This window comes from Podarcis muralis, chromosome 5 (assembly GCF_964188315.1).
Source record: "Podarcis muralis chromosome 5, rPodMur119.hap1.1, whole genome shotgun sequence".
Classification (NCBI taxonomy): Eukaryota; Metazoa; Chordata; class Lepidosauria; order Squamata; family Lacertidae; genus Podarcis; species Podarcis muralis.
In genome coordinates this window covers 13373529-13392361 of record NC_135659.1, presented here as the reverse complement: position 1 = coordinate 13392361, position 18833 = coordinate 13373529, and the positions used below count along the sequence as shown (strand labels likewise).

At 51.2% G+C, this 18833-nt stretch overlaps 1 protein-coding gene across 4 annotated transcripts in view; it reads right to left on the bottom strand.

Moving 5' to 3' along the window:
- The window catches only part of PRRX1 (paired related homeobox 1), an 82573-nt gene extending 67434 nt beyond the window's left edge, over positions 1–15139 (bottom strand). Inside the window, exon 1 of one of the 4 annotated variants that reach the window (XM_028732448.2) lies at positions 14336–15139. In XM_028732448.2, the coding sequence (XP_028588281.1) occupies positions 14336–14579 (244 nt within the window). In that variant the 5' untranslated portion in view covers positions 14580–15139. The remainder of the gene's footprint in view (positions 1–14335) is intronic. The other 3 variants (XM_028732450.2, XM_028732449.2, XM_028732447.2) reach the window with 3 other exon arrangements.
- Positions 15140–18833: the final 3694 nt, after the last annotated feature.

Below are 18833 nucleotides of genomic sequence, written 5' to 3'. Positions count from 1 at the left end.
GGAGTCGGGCACCCACAAATTTTGGTGCCAAGGCCATACACGCTGCATGACACCCATAGCCTCGGGCCTGGCAGCCACGGTCGCGGGGCCAAGGTGCCACTCCTGCGGAAAATTCACATTGGCTGTCCAACTGATATGATCTTTATGACCGTGGAACCCGATGAAGTCAATTCTGGAAGCGCCTAAGGGCATTTATCTGGTGGGACTTACTCCCTGGTAAGTGCGCTTAGGACTGCAGCCTTATTTCTCTAGGATTTTGCTGCCAGATATTTAAAACTCCTGCAATATATCGGCAAATTGGCAAGAGACACGGAGGGAACCTGGAAAAGCCCAGATAACGACCTCGCTTTTTAAGCCACTATAGGAAACTAAGTTTTTGAATTATGGTGCTGGAGGAGACTCTTGAGAGTCCCATGGACTGCAAGAAGATCAAACCTCTCCATTTTGAAGGAAATCAGCCCTGAGTGCTCACTGGAAGGACAGATCCTGAAGCTGAGACTCCAATACTTTGGCCACCTCATGAGAAGAGAAGACTCCCTGGAAAAGACCCTGATGTTGGGAAAGGTGGAGGGCACAAGGAGAAGGGGAGATGGTTGGACAGCGTTCTTGAAGCTACCAGCATGAGTTTGACCAAACTGCGGGAGGCAGTGGAAGACAGGAGGGCCTGGCGTGCTCTGGTCCAGGGGGTCACGAAGAGTCGGACACGACTAAACGACTAAACAACAACAACAGGAAACTAAGTGGAGACGGGGGTTGGTGGTGCCGGCAAAGAGGTTTCCGATCTTGCGTCTGAACTAGTCCCTTTTGCTAAAGAGATGCTAATGGATCCAGGACCTTGATGCGCCACAAGAAGCCAAATGGATGCGAATTTGGGGGATGCCGCCACCCACATGAAAAGAATGGGATTCCCAAATGGAATGGGATGAGAAAATGGTTTGCGCTTTGAGCGAAACACAGACGCACAGACCGTCGGGTTCATTTTGCGTTCATTTCCATTAACAGGCTTGTGGTGAGGCTACGGTGTGAAAATCGAATTGCAAATAAATTATCTCTCTTTAAAGCAACAGCAACAACAGCGCTGGAGTCCTTCCTTACGCAGAAATCTCTTGCTGTCATCTTCTGACTGACATGGCATCGGTTTATATCACCATTACATTATAGTGGTTTCATTGGATTTCACTGGATTTTTTTAAACAACAACAATTTCTAGGACGACATGTTCGCGTTTCTTTTTAAAAAATTTAAAAGAGCACTGGCGAAACACCGCCTTTCGAAATTCTCCTAGGAAAACCGACTTGTAAAATTTATCCAGATTTTATTTTATATTTTAAGAAGGCTGGAGCCGCTGCGTTTTAACCGGCTTCCCTTTCTTGGGCTGAGAAGCCAACACAGTCAGCTTTCATGAGATGGCCTGTTGAGGAAGTTCCAGTGAAGGGGAACTTCTCTTTCTACTGCAGGCATAGGCAAACTCCGGCCCTCCAGAGGTTTGGGACTACAATTCCCATCATCCCTGACCAATAGTCCTGTTAGCTAGGGATGATGGGAATTATAGTCCCAAACATCTGGAGGGCCGGCGTTTGCCAATGCCTGTTCTACTGGGTCTTGCAAGTCCCCCTATGGACACTTCCCTGGGAGGGAGGGAGGTCCAGGCCACTGAGCCCAGTGGGACTTCCTGCCGGGCGAGCGTGCCCGAGATCAGGCGGCCGTCCTCGAGGCACCGAACAAGGACTCGGTATAATTTGGGCGCGTCTTGACGGTGCGCAGCACGATCTTGAGCTTCTTCTCCATTTCTGGAGAGCAGCGGAGGGGCAGAATATGACTCTCTTAACTGAGAGCTTCCCATGGCTGCTAGCTTTCCCTTAAGCACGCTTCACAGACTCATAACAGATTTGTAAGAGATGGAAAGAATTCAAATCCTAGCCTCGTCTCTTCAGATGTACAGTGGTACCTCAGGTTAAGAACTTAATTCGTTCCGGAGGTCCGTTCTTAACCTGAAACTGTTCTTAACCTGAGGTACCACTTTAGCTAATGGGGCCTCCCTCTGCCGCCGGAGCCCGATTTCTGTTCTCATCCTGAAGCAAAGTTCTGAACCCGAGGTACTATTTTTGGGTTAGCGGAGTCTGTAACCTGAAGCGTCTGTAACCTGAAGTACCACTGTAAGTGCTTTTGAATTCCACGGGACTTACAGGTAAGCGGGGTTTTAGGACTGCAGCCTAACTTTGATGGATTGTAGTCCTGCAAGCAGAAACCTGACGCAGAGGCTTTTAAGCAGAGAATGGATGGCTATCTATCGTGGATGCCTTTGTTGCGATTTATTCAGGGGATTGGACTAGAGAACCCTGGGGGTCCCTTCCAACTGCGCAATTCTGTGATTCCACCGGCCTCGCATTTATTCCAGGCTATTTAGCAATCTCTGAGGTGACAACAACTCCCCCCCCCCCCACACACACACAGAGCGGATGAAGTCCCTTTATTGCCAAGGTTCTAGGTGTGTAGCTTATGGCCGTCATGGAGCTGGGACTAAAACCGCTTTGAATCCCTCGGCTGAGAGATCCTTCTTGGCCACCCATTCTCAGAAGCTTCTCCCACTCGTTTTCAGCGGGCCGTCCCCACATCAGAATTTTTAGGGCGAGTGGTGGGTGTGCTTTTTATTTGTTAACCTCGATTTACCTCTCCAGCTTCGCCGACGTTGCTCTTTGACGCCATCCACACCCTGAGCCCCCTCAAAGGACTCGTTTTTGACGCACCTGTCCGGAGGAAGTGGGCTGGAGAGCGCGTTTCCTTTGCGCGCAGCGCTTCGCGCGGCCAAGTCTATTTTGTCCGGCAAACGACAAGGTGGAAAGCGGGAGAGGGGATTCACCGGCAAAAAACACTCCTCTTCTCCCAGGCTTTTGGCTAATTAAACCGTCTGCGACCTTTTTAATTGTAGGGTGGTTTTTATTGCTTTTGTTATGTTATTTTTTGTGCTTCTGTATTTTGAACCTACAGAATGGGCTGTTCTCCTGCGCAGATGCCGTTGCGCGGAAGGGAGATGCGCAAGAGCAGGATCAGGCTTCGGCGAGCCGAGCTGGTTCGAGGATCTAGCTCTTCTAAAGGAGCGAAAGATCCGTAGAGTCACAGAGCCGTGGAGTGGGCAGTGGATCGAGGGAAGGAGCGCGCTTGAATGCCCAGAGACCATTCTGACCCTGCGATTATTCCGAACATGTTGACAATAATAATGTTGGAACATCCAGAGTTGGCCCGTTGCGTTTTCAAAGGAATAATGCTTAGGGCTCATAAGACGTCGGCGATCTTGCGCCAGACCACATTTGGTACCCATCGAGGCCCTGGAAAGTCCCAGATTCAACGTCACCTGAGCTCAGACCTCTTCCCACCCACTCCTGCCCAGCCTGTAGCGCGAGAAGAATAATACTGGCCTAGGTGTTTTATGGATTGTTGAGGTCTTTGAGCCCGGAAGTACATGTTCTCTGTCGCTGTTTTTCTTTAAAAAGGCGCTTTAATCCTTCCTTCCCAAAGTTCCCAACGCGCTGTGCGCACAAGCCCTCCTAGTCCGCATTCAGTGCGCTTCCCTCGCTGGTTTGGGAAACGGGTGGGCACGAAGCTAACCACGATCGTTATCTATCTTGTCCTTTCTGAGGACATCCTGCGTTCCCATGCGTTCTCCCCAAAGCCAGTTTAGATCCGAATTGGGGAGAGGCCGCATTTTTAAGCTGGGAATGGGAACACGCCCTAAGACTGCCGCCCTAAATAAGCTTACTAAACTAGAGAGTATTCCCATTGAACACAATAGAATTTACTGCTAGGTATATAATACGAGCGCTACATGATAAGATATTACGATCCAACACAGGATTTCAAGGGAATTTCGTTTTTAAAAGATTTCCATGGTCACTATAACTGGGATTCAGTACTATTCCACCGGGACTGCTAAACATAGGGTTTAGAAAAGGGGTAGAGAACCTCTAGTTCCCACCTGTCCCAGGGTCCATACAAGGCGCGCGCGCGCACACACACACACACACACACACACACACCTTTTTTTCTTTTTACCGCGCCATCGCGACAATCTTTGCTAGGCAAGCTATCTGTGAAGTTCTACAACTCCTGCTTTCAGTTCTGCTTCCGCTTGCAAACGTTTCCAATCAGAGCATATCCTTTTCCAAGACCACAAATGGGTTTTTTTTGGGGGGGGGGTTGTGTGCGTCCCACTTTTGTTGCGCGGCAGCCTCTCCGCACAGCTGTAACATGGTAGTACAGTGGTACCTCGGGTTAAGTACTTAATTCGTTCCGGAGGTCCGTTCTTAACCTGAAACTGTTCTTAACCTGAAGCACCACTTTAGCTAATGGGACCTCCTGCTCCTGCCGCGCTGCCAGAGCACGATTTCTGTTCTCATCCTGAAGCAAAGTTCTTAATCTGAAGCACTATTTCTGGGTTAGCGGAGTCTTTAACCTGAAGCGTATGTAACCTGAAGCGTATGTAACCTGAGGCACCACTGTATTGGGGAAGCATCGCAGAACAACTAATAAAGCGGAATAAATCCACCACCAGCCGGGGGTGCTGCTTCCAGACGACCTATTTATGGCGCGTTTACCCGGATTTGTCTGGGAGGGGAATGTGAAATGGTGCTGGCTCAAAGCAAGTGTTCTCCCACACTCTTCACACCGTTTTCCTGCTCCTTTCCATATCATAAAACGTCTGGTTTGGGGTGAGGAGCGGTTTGTTGTGCAAGAGCCCCAAATCAGCCTGTGAATTGGATCCCACCCGAAAATAGCATCAGTCTGGAATGGCCCGGCCCTGCAATACAATACCGGCCATCATAGCCATTGGTCAGGAATGAGGTGAACTGGAGCCCAAAATCACGTGGAGGTTACTGGTCAGCAAAGTCCAGGGCCCCACAGTCAAAGAATCACCCCAAGTCACCACCTAGAGGGACCCCGCTTCAGCACTGGGGGCCGCCAGGATGGACGCTGGGACCCCGCCTCACACTTCCTGCTTGCTTGCTTGCTTGCTTGCTTGCTTGCTTGCTTGCTTGTTTTTATACAGTGGTACTTCGGGTTACATACGCTTCAGGTTACATACGCTTCAGGTTACAGACTCTGCTAACCCATAAATAGTGCTTCAGGTTAAGAACTTTGCTTCAGGATGAGAACAGAAATCATGCTCTGGCGGCGCGGCGGCCACAGGAGGCCCAATTAGCTAAAGTGGGGCTTCAGGTTAAGAACAGTTTCAGGTTAAGAACGGACCTCCGGAACGAATTAAGTACTTAACCCGAGGTACCACTGTATTTAAAAACTAGTTTTAAAGCAAGGGCCCACAAGCCAGCGTGTAGGAGGTTAGAGATGCTCATGTTGTTATTATTTTTATTATTACTCTAATTTTACTTTAAAACGTGTGATCCTTTTAAAAAACAAAACACAACACTGTTTTTATGCCCCCCAAAAAGTGTTTCGCAGCAGAGCAGCAGAAGCAATCCCCGGTTTATTCCTGTAGTCGTGGTAGTGTCATAATTAAAGTAATTTAAATTATGTAATCTGAGTAATTTTAAATAATTATCTACCCTGTTTAAAAGTTCCCATGCACTCTCTTCCCCCCTCCCTCCTTCCTCCCGCCCCACCCCGAGTTATCGGGATTCTAGAAGCAGAGAAAAGGAACGTGTTAATTAGCATGTTAATTGTGTGCTTCACAACGGAAACGATACCTCTTCCATCAGAAGGCGAGGACCCGTTATATGATGAAGACAATGGCCTAGCCACATAGGAGCCAACTGCTAGGGACCGAGGGGTCTGTGCCCCCGGTGCCCCCCCCCCCAATATTTAAGGGAGCAAGGCCCTCCAAAAGTTGATGGGCATTGCCATTCAAACAGTGTGCGCGCCGCATCATGTGATCGATTATGCGGGGCAGGGCTTACCTCCCGCCCCCCAAAAAATATTTTATTCAAGATCGCACCCCTGCCTGCCACGCCACCACATTCTGCCGCAAATGCTCTTACTGACCGCCCAATCCAATGCACGGATCATCCTCAAATGGAAATCTCCCTTGAGGCAACGAGTCCGAAGGGCGCGCAGTTAGATCCTGCCCATGTCTACTTGCCCACAAACGAGGCAAGCAGTCAGAAACCCACAGGTTTCCGCGCAGGCATGCGTACCTTCAGCGGCAACCATTTGTTAAGGGTTAACTCGAGAGTAGTAGATCCCTCGCAACCCTTTTGAGCAATAATTCACAAGATCGGGCTGGATCTCTCTTATACAGTGGTACCTCGGGTTACAGACGCTTCAGGTTACAGACTCCGCTAACCCAGAAATATTACCTCGGGTTAAGAACTTTGCTTCAGGATGAGAACAGAAATCGTGTTCCGGTGGTGCGGCAGCAGCAGGAGGCCCCATTAGCTAAAGTTGTGCTTCAGGATAAGAACAGTTTCAGGTTAAGAACGGACCTCCAGAACGATTTAAGTTCTTAACCCGAGGTACCACTATATTTAAATAAAGCGGAGTTTTGTAGGGTCTATTATTCTCTGCAACAGCTTCTCCTGCTGACGCACGTAAGTCCTCGTTCATACATTTCCAGGAGGGAGGCTTTTGAGAGCACACAGATGGAGAGGTTGGCATTGACCCCCACCAACAGGGGGAAGACCCCAAGCAGGGAGTTTCTCCTCTCCCCTTTTGGACAGCGAACCCGTGCCAATTCACTTTTTCGGATCCCAGCTCCCATACTACCTGCATTGTGAATCGGAGTCTAGAGGCGCCGCTCCCATTAAAAAACTAAAAAAGAAGCCAGTCACAATTCCTTTTTGGACAATTAAAAAAATAAAAATAAAAAACGAGCGGGTAAGGCTGGGTCCCCGATTTGGAAAAATTATGCGGCGCCGGGACCCTTTCACGCCTGGAAGCGAACGTTGTTCGCCATCCAAGGCTGTCGGAATCAAAGGAGGCGAGTCCCCATTGATCCGCCTTTCGAAAAGGAAGAACAGGCGTAGACGTGGAGCGCTTGCCTTCCTGTGCTTGAGTGCGAAATGCGCGGTCGCGGAGCGCACACGTGCGCCTGTCCGCGGGCTCTGCGGCGTCTCCCGCTGTCCCTCCGCTCCGGGAGGCCTTGGAGGGGCCTCTGGAAGGAGAAGGCGCCTCTTGGACCACTGGAAACCTCCCGAGGAAGGGACCGCCGCAATGCCAAGCGAAACGAAGCCATTCATAAATTTTCAGGTGGGAGCAATTGGCTTTGTAGACAGCCCCACGGATGAATGAATGGCACTGGCTTTCAAGGAACTACGTAGTTTTAACGGGAAGGAAGCCCCGTACAAATGGATGGCGTTGTCAAACAAATTTAGGATAGCATAGTCAAGTTTTATTCGAAGCCTAACTGAGCGACCCAAGCCAGGCTTAAGCACTTTTAAGGCGCGCTCATTTTAAAATTTTAAAATTAAAAATTTCCTTTGGGAGAAGCCCCATCGGAACTCCTTTATTTACCTTGCTTGGCAAGGAAGCAGGCATCGGCTGCAACTGTCCCTTGTTGGAATCTGTGGAATTTCGAGGTGCTTAATTCAGACTACGTTTATGTTTCAATCTAGGTGCTGATGCGTTAGGGGTTAGTTATGTCAGCTGCAGAGGCATTCAGAAAAGAGAAGAAAAGGCAGGAAATCCCCTCTAAATTTAACCAGACAGCAAAGAAACTTTCGAAGCATCCGTGACGGCATGCCAGCTGGTAACCAAACATTCGTGGGCCACAAGGAGACATTTTGGAATCAAATGATTTCGCTTCGTGCTCTAACTGCTTGCGGGGACCCTACCCCCCCCTCCAAAAAAATTATCACGGGACATGCTGCAGTTCAAGTTCCCCTTTACTAAGCTCACTTCAGAACAAAATTCACAGTAGAATAACTTCCGGAATAGGACCAACTTATGCTCACAAGGTGAGGCGCAAACTTTCGAGTTACACAGAACTCTTCTTCAAATCGGATGCTCAATAACGTTTCGATTTCTGAGGGAGGAAAAGAGACTAGCGTTTGGACAAAACAGAGTGAGAAACCTTGCTGATTTTTGTCTGCAGACTGTTAGACCCTTAAGATGGGAAAAGAAGAAGCTCTTGCGGTTTGCAGTATCCTCCTGGCCCATTTCCTATTGTGGATAGATTTATGGAGATCGCCCTTGAGTTGCCTTTTCTATTTCGAGGGTTCCCTCTAAATGTGTTCTCTTCCTTTGGATTTGTACCCAAGGTGTATCCTCGTCTCATTGTAGTCTCACAATTATGCCAGTACAGGCAAGCTTTCGAACTAGACAGAATTTTTCATCAGGCACCACTGAAAAAGCAAGTTCTTTCCTTCACTTCTGTACGCCTTGCCCAATCCCCCCCCCCCCAGCGAGCGCTGAGACGCAGGGGGGCTTACTTGCCCCCCTCCCAGCACTCCCAGCCCCCCAATTGCATCGCAGCGTAGTTGCACCAGGGTTCTCTACCCCCACCCACCCGAGGGACATAAAATATTGATTATCTGTCAGTCCCGAAACTTATATGCCTGGTCGTTCTCTTTTATCCGACCAAAGGGTGAGAGAGCAGGCAAGCTTTGGGGCAAGACAGAATTCTTCGTCAGACAAAATGCGAAGGGAAGGTCCTTCCTCAAGCAGAGCTATTATTGAGCACTGAACGGATGGTTGACACAAAACCAGGCAGTTTCTTTAAGAGGAAGGCGTCGTTTGTCAACAACTTCTTTTTCACCACAGTTGGGAATTCGCTGCTTTTCCAACTCAGCCTCGTGACGAATTCTGTGCAAGTGGAAAACTTACAGCCCAAAGTGGTTAATGAAACTGAACAGCTTGGGGAGGGGGGGGGTCTCCGCCTCTTACGTTTGGGGACAACCAGTTGTGCATTTTCCAGGTCATTAAAGTCTGTGGGGATTGAAGTTTACATCTCCTTGGTGAGTAAGTCTTCCGGAAAGGTCTCCCGGACTTCTACATGAAAGTAAGTCACAGTGAAATGGACAGGTCGTCTTCTTCCCAGGCACTTTGTGCTTGTGGTGCAAATCTTTGCTCGGGCCTACCTCTCCTTAACTTCGCTGTCTCTCCCTTCCCCGCCCTCTCCACAACTTTTCAGGGTGGAGGGAGCGACGAAGCTCAGCCCGACACCCGTTCGTATTATCTTTATGCTCTTCGGCAAGGCGGACAGAGTCAGCTTTCGCTAGCGGGCAAACCCACCTACAGAGGGACCTGGAGCAAAGGCACATTTCAGAAAGAACCAAACGCTTTAAAGACATACGCACGCAGCGCCGTCTCCTCCCTGCCCTCGGCAGCTCTTGGAGGAGCTCTGTGAGTTCGTTCCGAGCCCGGCGCCCCCTTCTGCATTGCCGGGGGGGGGGGCGGTCACTGTGATGAAGGGAGAGAATCGCCTGCCCGGGACTTGGACGGGCGCAAGAAGTGCGCGCGTGTTAACGGCTCCCCTGTGCAAAGCAGAATCCGTTTTAGACAAACTGCCCGAAGGAGAGAACGGGGGAAGCGCGCGAGGGTTTCCTGTTCACCGCGCGCTTGAACGCAAGGAAAAGACGCGGAGGATAAACCCACACCCACCTACTGAATTCAGCAGAGCTTAGTAGACGTGGCTAGGATGGCCTGTAAACGCGACCCCTCCATTTCTTTCTGCCAGACAACTGCTCACTTTAAATTTCTCGCCTCCCCAAAGCGGCCTGGTTCACAGTTGCAATTGCAAAGCCATTTGATTTTTCTTGGGGGGCCAAGGTGGCTGTTGTTTGTTTTAAAAACAAGGACAACTACGCCCTGATTTCCCTACAAAAAACACACCCATGTGGTTATTTTTTTGTAGGTGGACGGCACAGCTATAGGGGAACACGGAATGCGTAAATATTGCGCGCCTTGTCTCCCGCCTCGGAACCACTTCTCCGCTCCAGCAGCACCAGCGAACACCCAAGAGACGCCTGCATCGCAGAGGGTTGGACTATAATGGCCCTCCTGGTCCCTTCCAACTCTATAAGGGCCCTCGTGATGCTCCGAAGAGGGTTCAGGGCCCCGGGAAAAGACTCCCGGCGACCCTGACTTTCCCGCGCACACCCTTTCTTCCTCAGCGGGCAGAGGAAGGAGTCGGGTCCCGAGGAGAAGGCTCCCCTTCGCCTTCAAGGGAACCCCTTCAGAATGCACCCCGCTCCTACCCGAGACAGCTCTGCTCCCTGTCGCCAAGAGGAAAGCTCTAAGCAGGAAGCTGTGTCTCCCCAGCCATTCGGGCCCGATTTCCACGCCACATCGGATGGCAGGGGGAGAGAGTAGAAGCCCGCCCATGTGGAAGGGAGCAGCGAGCCAAAGCGGAGGAGTTGAGGCACTTGAACCTGCATTCCGCCTGTTAGCTAGGGGTGATGGGAGTTGTAGTCCAGCAACGGCTGGGGAGTCAGGGTTGAGAAACATTGGAACCCGTTGGGACCCAGCCTGGTGAAATCTCGCAGGCTGCCCTTCCAAAGGACAATACGGGCCTGGCTCGTTTTACGGAGGACCCTCGGGTAAGGATGAGTTGCTATTTCGCCCCTTTTAGCAGCGACGCTGTGCTTAAAAGGCTACCGGGCTAAGCGCGCTTCCTTGGAAGTCAGTCCCATAAGCGCATTGACTTCCTAGGGGTCCAAAAGAGCCCAAAAGAGGATGAGAGGGCGCGACATGGGAGAAATCTGAATTTGAGCTCGCCTGCAGCCAGACCCCGAGGCAGGCCTCTGGCCGAGCAGCTCCACGCCAGGAGCAGGGAACTCGGGGCCAACGCCATTGCCCGTTGGAGAGCGCGTCCCAAATGCTCGCCAAGGTCTGCGCCCTTTCCGCGAGAGAAGCATTATTTCCCCGGGTAAGATGCTCAGGATGCAGCCCTCGGCGCTTTTCTCTTTCTCAGGAGTCCTGTGCACGCACTCGCGGGATTTCTGTAGCTCTTCCGGCAACTTCTGGCGTCAAAGGAGTGGGGCAGGCGAGGGAGGTTTGGCTACGGATGGAGCCAAGAAGGGACCGCGCAGCTTCAATGGCTTGCTGGTGCGACGACCGATTTCACACGTGCGGATGAAAGGCAGGCCGACTCGGAAGTCCGTCCCGCTGTCTCCAAATGGGTTTTGTTTTCAAGGAAGCGGATGCATGACTCGTCGGGCCTAAACTGCAAAGCAATGGATCCGGGCTTGCTCGGAAGGTGCTTAGAACCTGGGCGAAATGCTTTAGAAACCGGTTAGAGCTAGCAAGCCTTTACTTCTGGGCTGAGCGTGGGCTCCAATAGCCCGAGATAAAGTGGTTTGGAGAGGTCAACGAGCAACTCCAGTCCAATGCAGAAAACCCTTAACGCATCCATGGGCGTAACCAGGATTGGGGGGCAGGCTTTTGTTAGGGGGGGCAGAATCTCAGATTTGTATTGATTAAGGGGGCAGCTGCCCCCTGCCCCCTCCTTTGCTACGCCCATGAACGCATCTTTCTTCCTCGACAAGCTGGGAAAAAGGGGAGACTTAACTTCTGAGTTCGTGTTTCAAGGCTGCACTCCCAAAGCAGTCTTAATCGGATGGTGTCCTTTGGCTTGAGTGATTGAGGGCTCTCTTCTATCGTGTTTCCGATCCACGACGTATTTACTCACCAGTAAACCCAACCGACTTGCTCCTAGCCCTAAACCGCTGTAAAACAGACTGGCTATAAATTGGTGGTCCCGAGAAATTTCGGGACGATTTTGATACGTGCGCAATTCTGATCAAATGTGAGCCGATATGTCTTGGATCGGTATCGAAGAGAGCGTGGCGATCCTAAATCCAGTGAATAACATCGGGATGCGTCTGCATTGTGAAGGCAGCTTGTTGCGGCCCTGTTTTTCTTGTATTATACTGGAATAGCTCGTTTGATTTCCTAGGCAAAGTGAGAGTCTGGGTCCGAAGGAAACGGGCGCTTTTTCGCCCTGCGTGAATTCTGCATAGGCCGGCGGAGACCGGGGGTGGGAAGGGGGGGTCTACAGCGTCGATCCTCGCTCGGCTCCTACAGTTCGCAATCCGGAGCGAATTATTTCACGTGAAGCTGGACTCTTAAATAATCAGGCTTTGGCTAGCAGCTCGAAGCAAAGTCCAAAAGCTTTTAGTAAAAAAGGCTTCGGGGAAATTGCATGAGATGCAACAGTCACCAACCAACCAACCAACCAACCAACCAAACAACGGGCACACTCTAGTCCAAGCCGAGCAATTGTGAGTCTCATTGCCTCCATTGCAATGAATGAGACGGGAAGCCTTTGAACGCCGGCTGGATCTCGCAGACCAAGTCTCCCACATCCCTAAGAACGGGCTGCAACCTCCAGCCTATGGGGAGTCAGGCCCCGTCGGAAGGATGGGGGAGAAAAGGTGCACCTGAGAATCTGTACCTGGTGCAAAGGTTTCAAGCAAAGGGGGTCCCGCTAAGTTCTACGGGACTTGCTTCGGAGTAAGCCTGCCTAGCACGCCTCCCTACAGAGTCCCTGGGTGTGGCTGGCCCAACACTTGTTCCCAGACTGGCCCAGCAATTTTCCCCAAGACTCATTCCTGGAGACAGACTTAAGCAGTTGCTGTTGTTATTTATGGATCCCAATATTATAAAAATTATGCAAGGCCCTCTTTCTTTCGGAAAGATGCGCAACCTGCTACCTCCCACGCCCCGCGCGCCCCCCACAACAGATGAGGAGGGGAGCCTGGGTCTCGGCTGTACCACTTCAAACTGCAGGAGGGGCCCCACGTGACTGACTGTTCCTCTTTTATAAAATAACTTTTACCATCCCTAGAGAACTAGGAGAATTCCCTGCGGAAGGAGTAATCAATCCGGTGGCATTCTGAAGCCCAGCACAGTTTAGCTATTGTCTATGAGAATTAGGCCTTGATTCTCTGGTAGGGCTTTGTAGTGTTTAAACGTGTTTGACCCGTGAGGGACCGAAGGATAAAAGGAGCTTAATGCAGAAGGATTCCTAGATGACGCTACTTTCAGTTATCTTTAAACCGAGTGTCTGTATTTAGCTTAAAATAAACCAGACTTCCAAGTATCTTCTTGGCTCAGACATCGGCATCACCGGCTTGTTCTTCTGCAGTTATGGAAGGATCCATAACTTCCAGAGCTAACTCTTCCAACCAGGGGGTGGGGGAACTGAAAAGCATTTATACTATTATATTGTGCATTTTATACAGACGCCCTTAAAACGCACACGCACAACAGAAATCTGTGCTCTTTCTGAACTGAAAATAATCACAGCAGTGACGCTGGTAAGTTTGGAACAACCCGGACTGCGGAAAATTAAAATCCAAATCGCAGAAACCTCTCCGGGAGGGAAGACGCCGGCCGGGGATTGCGGTGCTCCCAGTTTTGCTTGCGTGCGCGTCTCTGTGTTGGAAAGTCGCTTAGAGAATTAGACGCGAGGGCTAGAGGCTTTGATCGACGGACGGCTCAACAACCCACGCCTGCTTTCTCAGAAGCCGATGCTGACATCAACAGGACCTCTTCTCCAAAAAAAAAGTGTCCGCAAGATTTCAGCTCCGGAGCAGGTCTAGGGAGTTCTCCTGAGTAAGTAAGCCCCGTGGAAACGGCGCGCGTCTGCCCTGCTGTTCGTTTCAACAAGACTAGCGCAGCTGAACTTTTTGGTGGATCCTGCGCGGAGCAGCGACGCTTTTCCCCCTGCTATCCTACGATGGCAGCAGAGATGCTCGCAGAGATACACCACCTAGACACAGCTCAACCGGAGGCCTCGCCAGCTCCCGGGACCCGCTTCCCGGTCTCTGGCAGTGCTCGCTCCCTTTGCCGGACGCAACTCATTAACCCGGGCATCCGAAGACGACCCGCCTCAACCGCGCGTGTTGACCTTCCCTGCTCTTTACACAAAATGTAGTAAAAGGAGGCGGTGGGGATTCTAATTTGCACCGACAATTCGTCTATGGGAGGCTGATAATATGAATTAAACTGATCTGGATTAGTGGGTCCGGAACTAAGCCGAGTAGGACCGGTTTGGTAAATGTTAAACTTGGTTCTGGGTGTGATGCGACCATGCCTTGACTACTGACACAGATCTTCCCCTGCAATAACATACATTATTCCTCCGCCGTGTGTTTTACTTATTATTTTACCCATGTTTATCTTTGCACATGACTTTCAGAAACCGAGAGCCCACGGGGTTGTTTTTTTTTAAAAGCGCTGGGTGTGTTTAGAAGGCGCCTAAGTCTTCTAAACTAGCCCCCTTGAACGGGGCTATTTCACACCCGTCCTAGTTCCCCACTCCGGCTTTACTCTCCGGGAAGGCGAGGGCGGACCCTTCAGAAAAGACCAGTCCAAGTCTCGGCGACTCGCAAGTCGAGAGCCAGGGCAGGATGAAGCCGCTGCTTCGCGGCGCGCCACTTACCGTCCTGCTGCTGCGTGTCGCTGCCGCTGGTCAGGCCCGGCGATTCCAGGAGGCTGCGGCCGCTCTCCCCGACGCCCTCGTCGGTCTGCGCTGCCACCAAGTCTCCGGCTTCCTCCAGATCCAACAGGTGGCTGACAGAGAAGTTCTTTTTCGCCTGGAGGCTGTCGAGGTTCCCGGGGCTCTCCAGACGCGTAGGCAGGACGGCCGGTTGCCTCTCCAGAACGTGCACGTAGCTGGAAGTCATGGCTTTGGGCCCCCAGGCCAGGACGGGGTGGGGTGGGGAAAGGAGGAAGGGAGCCAAGGAAGAAGAGCAGAGCCTGAAGGGGGTCCCCGGCTACGCACGTTCCCCCAAACCCCGCAGCAGCTGCCGCCTGTTCTCCGAAGTGCCGTCGAGTAAAACTCCAGAGGGGAAAATCCACACCAAGCGCGCAAAGCGGCCCAAACCCGGGAGGCGACAGGACCTGGCCGGGGATCCAAAGGGTGCCTTCTCTTGCTGAATCGCAGGGCGCCTCCAATGGGACTGCCGGTGGCTCTCGCGATCCTCCCGCGTCTCCCTGACTGGGCGCGCTCCTTCGACGGCGCGCTTAGCAGTGAAGGCGGGCCGTCGGGAGGGGCTGAGGTCTTGCAGATGGAGTGCTCCGGCCAGCCGACAGACGGACGCAGGAGCGCCACTCCAGATCCCCTCTCTCTCTGCTGCCTGCCTGGTGAAGGAAGGGGAGGAGGAGGAGGCTGGTTGGGGAGCTCGAGAGGGTTTCTTTTTCGCTTGCTGCGCACCCGCCCCTCCCTCTCCCGATCGAGCGGCTCTCTGGCACTTCAAAAGGCTCCGCCTGGCATGTGGGTGGGTGGGGCTGGGGGAGCTGGAGGGACCCTGGGGAGGGCAGACCCAGACTTAATAGGAGCCTCTAATTACGTGGCAAAGGCTTTGTGCTGTTTCTGACGTTTTACAGACCTCCTTCCTCCACCTACCCCGGGCAGGCTCTCTCTCTCTCCCCCCCCCACCCCCACTTTCCCCTACCAATCCAGACTCACCAAACCCACACTCGGATTTAGAGACCCACTTCCCCACCCGCTCGCAAGCATCTGATCCCAGAGAGCGCACGCGAGAGGCTTTTTCTTCAATAAAGATTGAAGCTTTGCGCGCGCCCCCTCCTCCAAACGTCGGGTCGAAAGTTGGGAAGCCCAGGCGGACGCAGGCGGTGACTCCCAACACGGTCTGCTTATTTGTTTTTCCAATTAACTGCTGCGGATTAGTTTAAGGTCCTGCTGGAGAATCTCATTTGCATGGGGGGGGGGGGGAGGTTGCAGAAGCACTTTAGGAAACGGGGCACGTCCAGCCTCATCAGCTCAGCTTCTGCTGAACGTTACCAAACAAAAAAAAAGAAGTTTCCTGCAGTTGCAACAGTTCTGGTTCAGACGCGCACATCATATGTATTATTCCTATTGCTGTGCATCAATTTGAATAAAACACGGCTGATTAAGCTCTCTGTCCGTCACTTGGTCAGGGACGCGGGTGGCGCTGTGGGTAAAAGCCTCAGTGCCTAGGGCTTGCCGATCTAAACGTCGGCGGTTCGAATCCCCGTGGCGGGGTGCGCTCCCGCTGCTCGGTCCCAGCGCCTGCCAACCTAGCAGTTCGAAAGCACCCCTGGGTGCAAGTAGATAAATAGGGACCGCTTACTAGCGGGAAGGTAAACAGCGTTTCCGTGTGCTGCGCTGGCTTGCCAGATGCAGCTTTGTCACGCTGGCCACGTGACCCGGAAGTGTCTCCGGACAGCGCTGGCCCCTGGCCTCTTAAGTGAGATGGGCGCACAACCCTAGAGTCTGTCAAGACTGGCCCGTACGGGCAGGGGTACCTTTACCTTTACCTTTACCATCACTTGGTCACCCAGCAATCGATGAATGAACCAGCTCCAAGGGACGATCTTGTGCTCGTTAGGAAAGCTTTATGGTGGGATTGTTGCACCCGCAATGGTTCATTGACATATGCAAGCCTCACTAGACGACGATGAACCTACATCCACCAGCCAGGTCTTGTGTTTGTTTGCTTTGCATATTTTCTTCTTGCTGCTTCCATATTTCAGTATGCACATATTTCAATAGTTACATAAGGTAGACAATAAAATTCAGTATATTTATTTATGCTGCGTTTATGATTTAGGTGGGGGGGGGCTGGTGTCAGAGAGAGAAGGGTAGCCACACTACGGCTCCTGTGCTTCTCCAAAGAGTTGGCCAAGAGTGGATGCAGTCTTTGGGATCAGAAAGAGGTAGCCGCCTCCAAATTAAGAGAATCAGCATGAGCATTTTAAAGCCCTGTAAATATCAGTGGGAGGGTGAAGTGTGCTTTAAATCTCCCATGGAAACCAATTCGACATCACCATTCTTAACCATTGCTGGATCAACCATAAAAAACCCTATTTTTCTGTCCACCTAGAAAGCTAAGAGGCAATGGACAACCTATTTAAGGCTCGTTGTTTCCAGTATGAGAAAGTGAAGGAAATGGTTAACTCGGGCTTCCTCAATCTCGGCCCTCCAGGTCTTTTTGGCCTATAACACCCATGATCCCTAGCTAGCAGGACCAGTGCTCAGGGATGATGGGAATTGTAGTCTCAAAACATCTGGAGGGCCAAGGTTGAGGAAGCCTGGTTTAACTCTTCCATTAGAATCAACGGAAGTAAAAATCTCCCAACTTTGGCTGGATCATAAGCTGATGCGAGATACCATTTCAGGCACTGTGATTTCCTAGCTGTTTGACTTCACCTCCAGAGGCACACTCCATTGTCTGCAAAGACAGACATCCATGTGTGGTGTGTGTGAATTTTCTCTCACTGCTTTGAACACGTACAATATATAAATGCAAATATACATCGTGCATGCACCTTACACAATACAACATTGCATGATGGCTTGCTTACTACTTCTTCCTTCTCAGGAGACCTTCAGAGGGAAAACTTGGGAAGGTTTGCTCAGGAGTGAGGAGCAGATGGCCCTTCAGATGTTGTCGTATTCATCAGCCCAGTCAGCGTGGCCAAAGGCCAGGGGCGGCGGGGATGTAGTTAACCACTCCTGATCTAGACCATGGGTAGGCAACCTAAGGCCCGGGGGCCGGATCTAGCCCAATTGCCTTCTAAATCCAGCCCATGGACAGTCCAGGAATCAGCATGTTTTTTCATGAGTAGAATGTGTCCTTTTATTTAAAATGCATCTCTGGGTTATTTGTGGGGCATAGGAATTCTTTTTTTTCTTTCTTCCAAAATATAGTCCTGCCCCCCACAAGGTCTGAGGGACAGTGGACCGGCCTCCTGCTGAAAAAGTTTGCTGACCCCTGATAGACATTTGCCCAAAGCCATTCAAAGAGCTCAGCCTCAGTAATACAAGCTAAAAGAAGCCACTAAAACAAAACAAAGACATTTGCACAGTTTGAGGAAACTGTTTATCAAAGAAAACTTCATAAATGAGACACGTTTTTCTGCTGTGGAAATCCAAAAGTTGGGAACGTCACAGTCCTTTGGATCCCATTCCATCACAGAGATGTCTGTTCTCCCATAGTGTCTGACTGGGCCATCATAAATGTAATACCACAGGCAGGGAGAACTTGACATTTCAGCTTCCAGCTGAACTCCTCTTGCATGTTTAGCTGCCAGATATCATCTGAATGGCAAAGGTGCGTGTTTCCATCGGGTTACATTTTGAATTTTAAGGTTTAAACACTTTTTAATGCAGATGAAAAAGTTTGTGTGAATTGTCCTATAGGAGGAGAAGCAGGCAAAACATGAAGCCCTTGTTCACAAGACCTGTGTGCCTCTCTGAGCGGGGGAAATAACAGGACTGAAGCGGGGGTGGGGGTGGGGCTGAGTGTGGTGCAGGGGTCAGCCGACAGCAGGGAAGGAGAAGGGCCCCTGGGGTTCAGTGACAGGAGCCAGCCTGGGCTCCAAGCTGCCACAGACAGGCCAGAATTTCCACACACCCTCCGTTAGGGAAAAGAACATCTGATGCCATCAAAGGACCCGTGCAGATTGAAACCAGATGTGCTTCTCCCGGTTCTTGCCATGCATTTAATTAAGGAGCTGGGACTTGGGAGGAGGCCGTTTTATCCTGACCTCCTTCTCTCGCACACAAGCAGCTGTGCGGGATGGTGCCAGGGTATTTTACCATGCTGGAGACAAAAGTTCTGGAGACCAAGCCAAAGCAAGAGCTTCGCAACTCTCTTGTCTGCCAGAGTGTTCGGCAGAAGAATGTTCTTGCAGGCAGGCCCGCCCATTGAGCCCTGCACCCTCTGACCATGCCCCTTCTTTGGAAACACCAACCCAACCCAGAAAAGTGGGAGATAAACATACTTCTGTGTGTGCATGGGGTGTTTTGTCCTCGCGCCTCCACACATAGCAGTCAAACAAGAGCTTCTTTCCAGAGCAGATACAGAGCTTTCCACACAACCGGTTAAGGGTGAGTGTAGAATTTCAGAGCATGCCTGCTTGATTCCATCCAGCAAGGATCATCCTAGTTC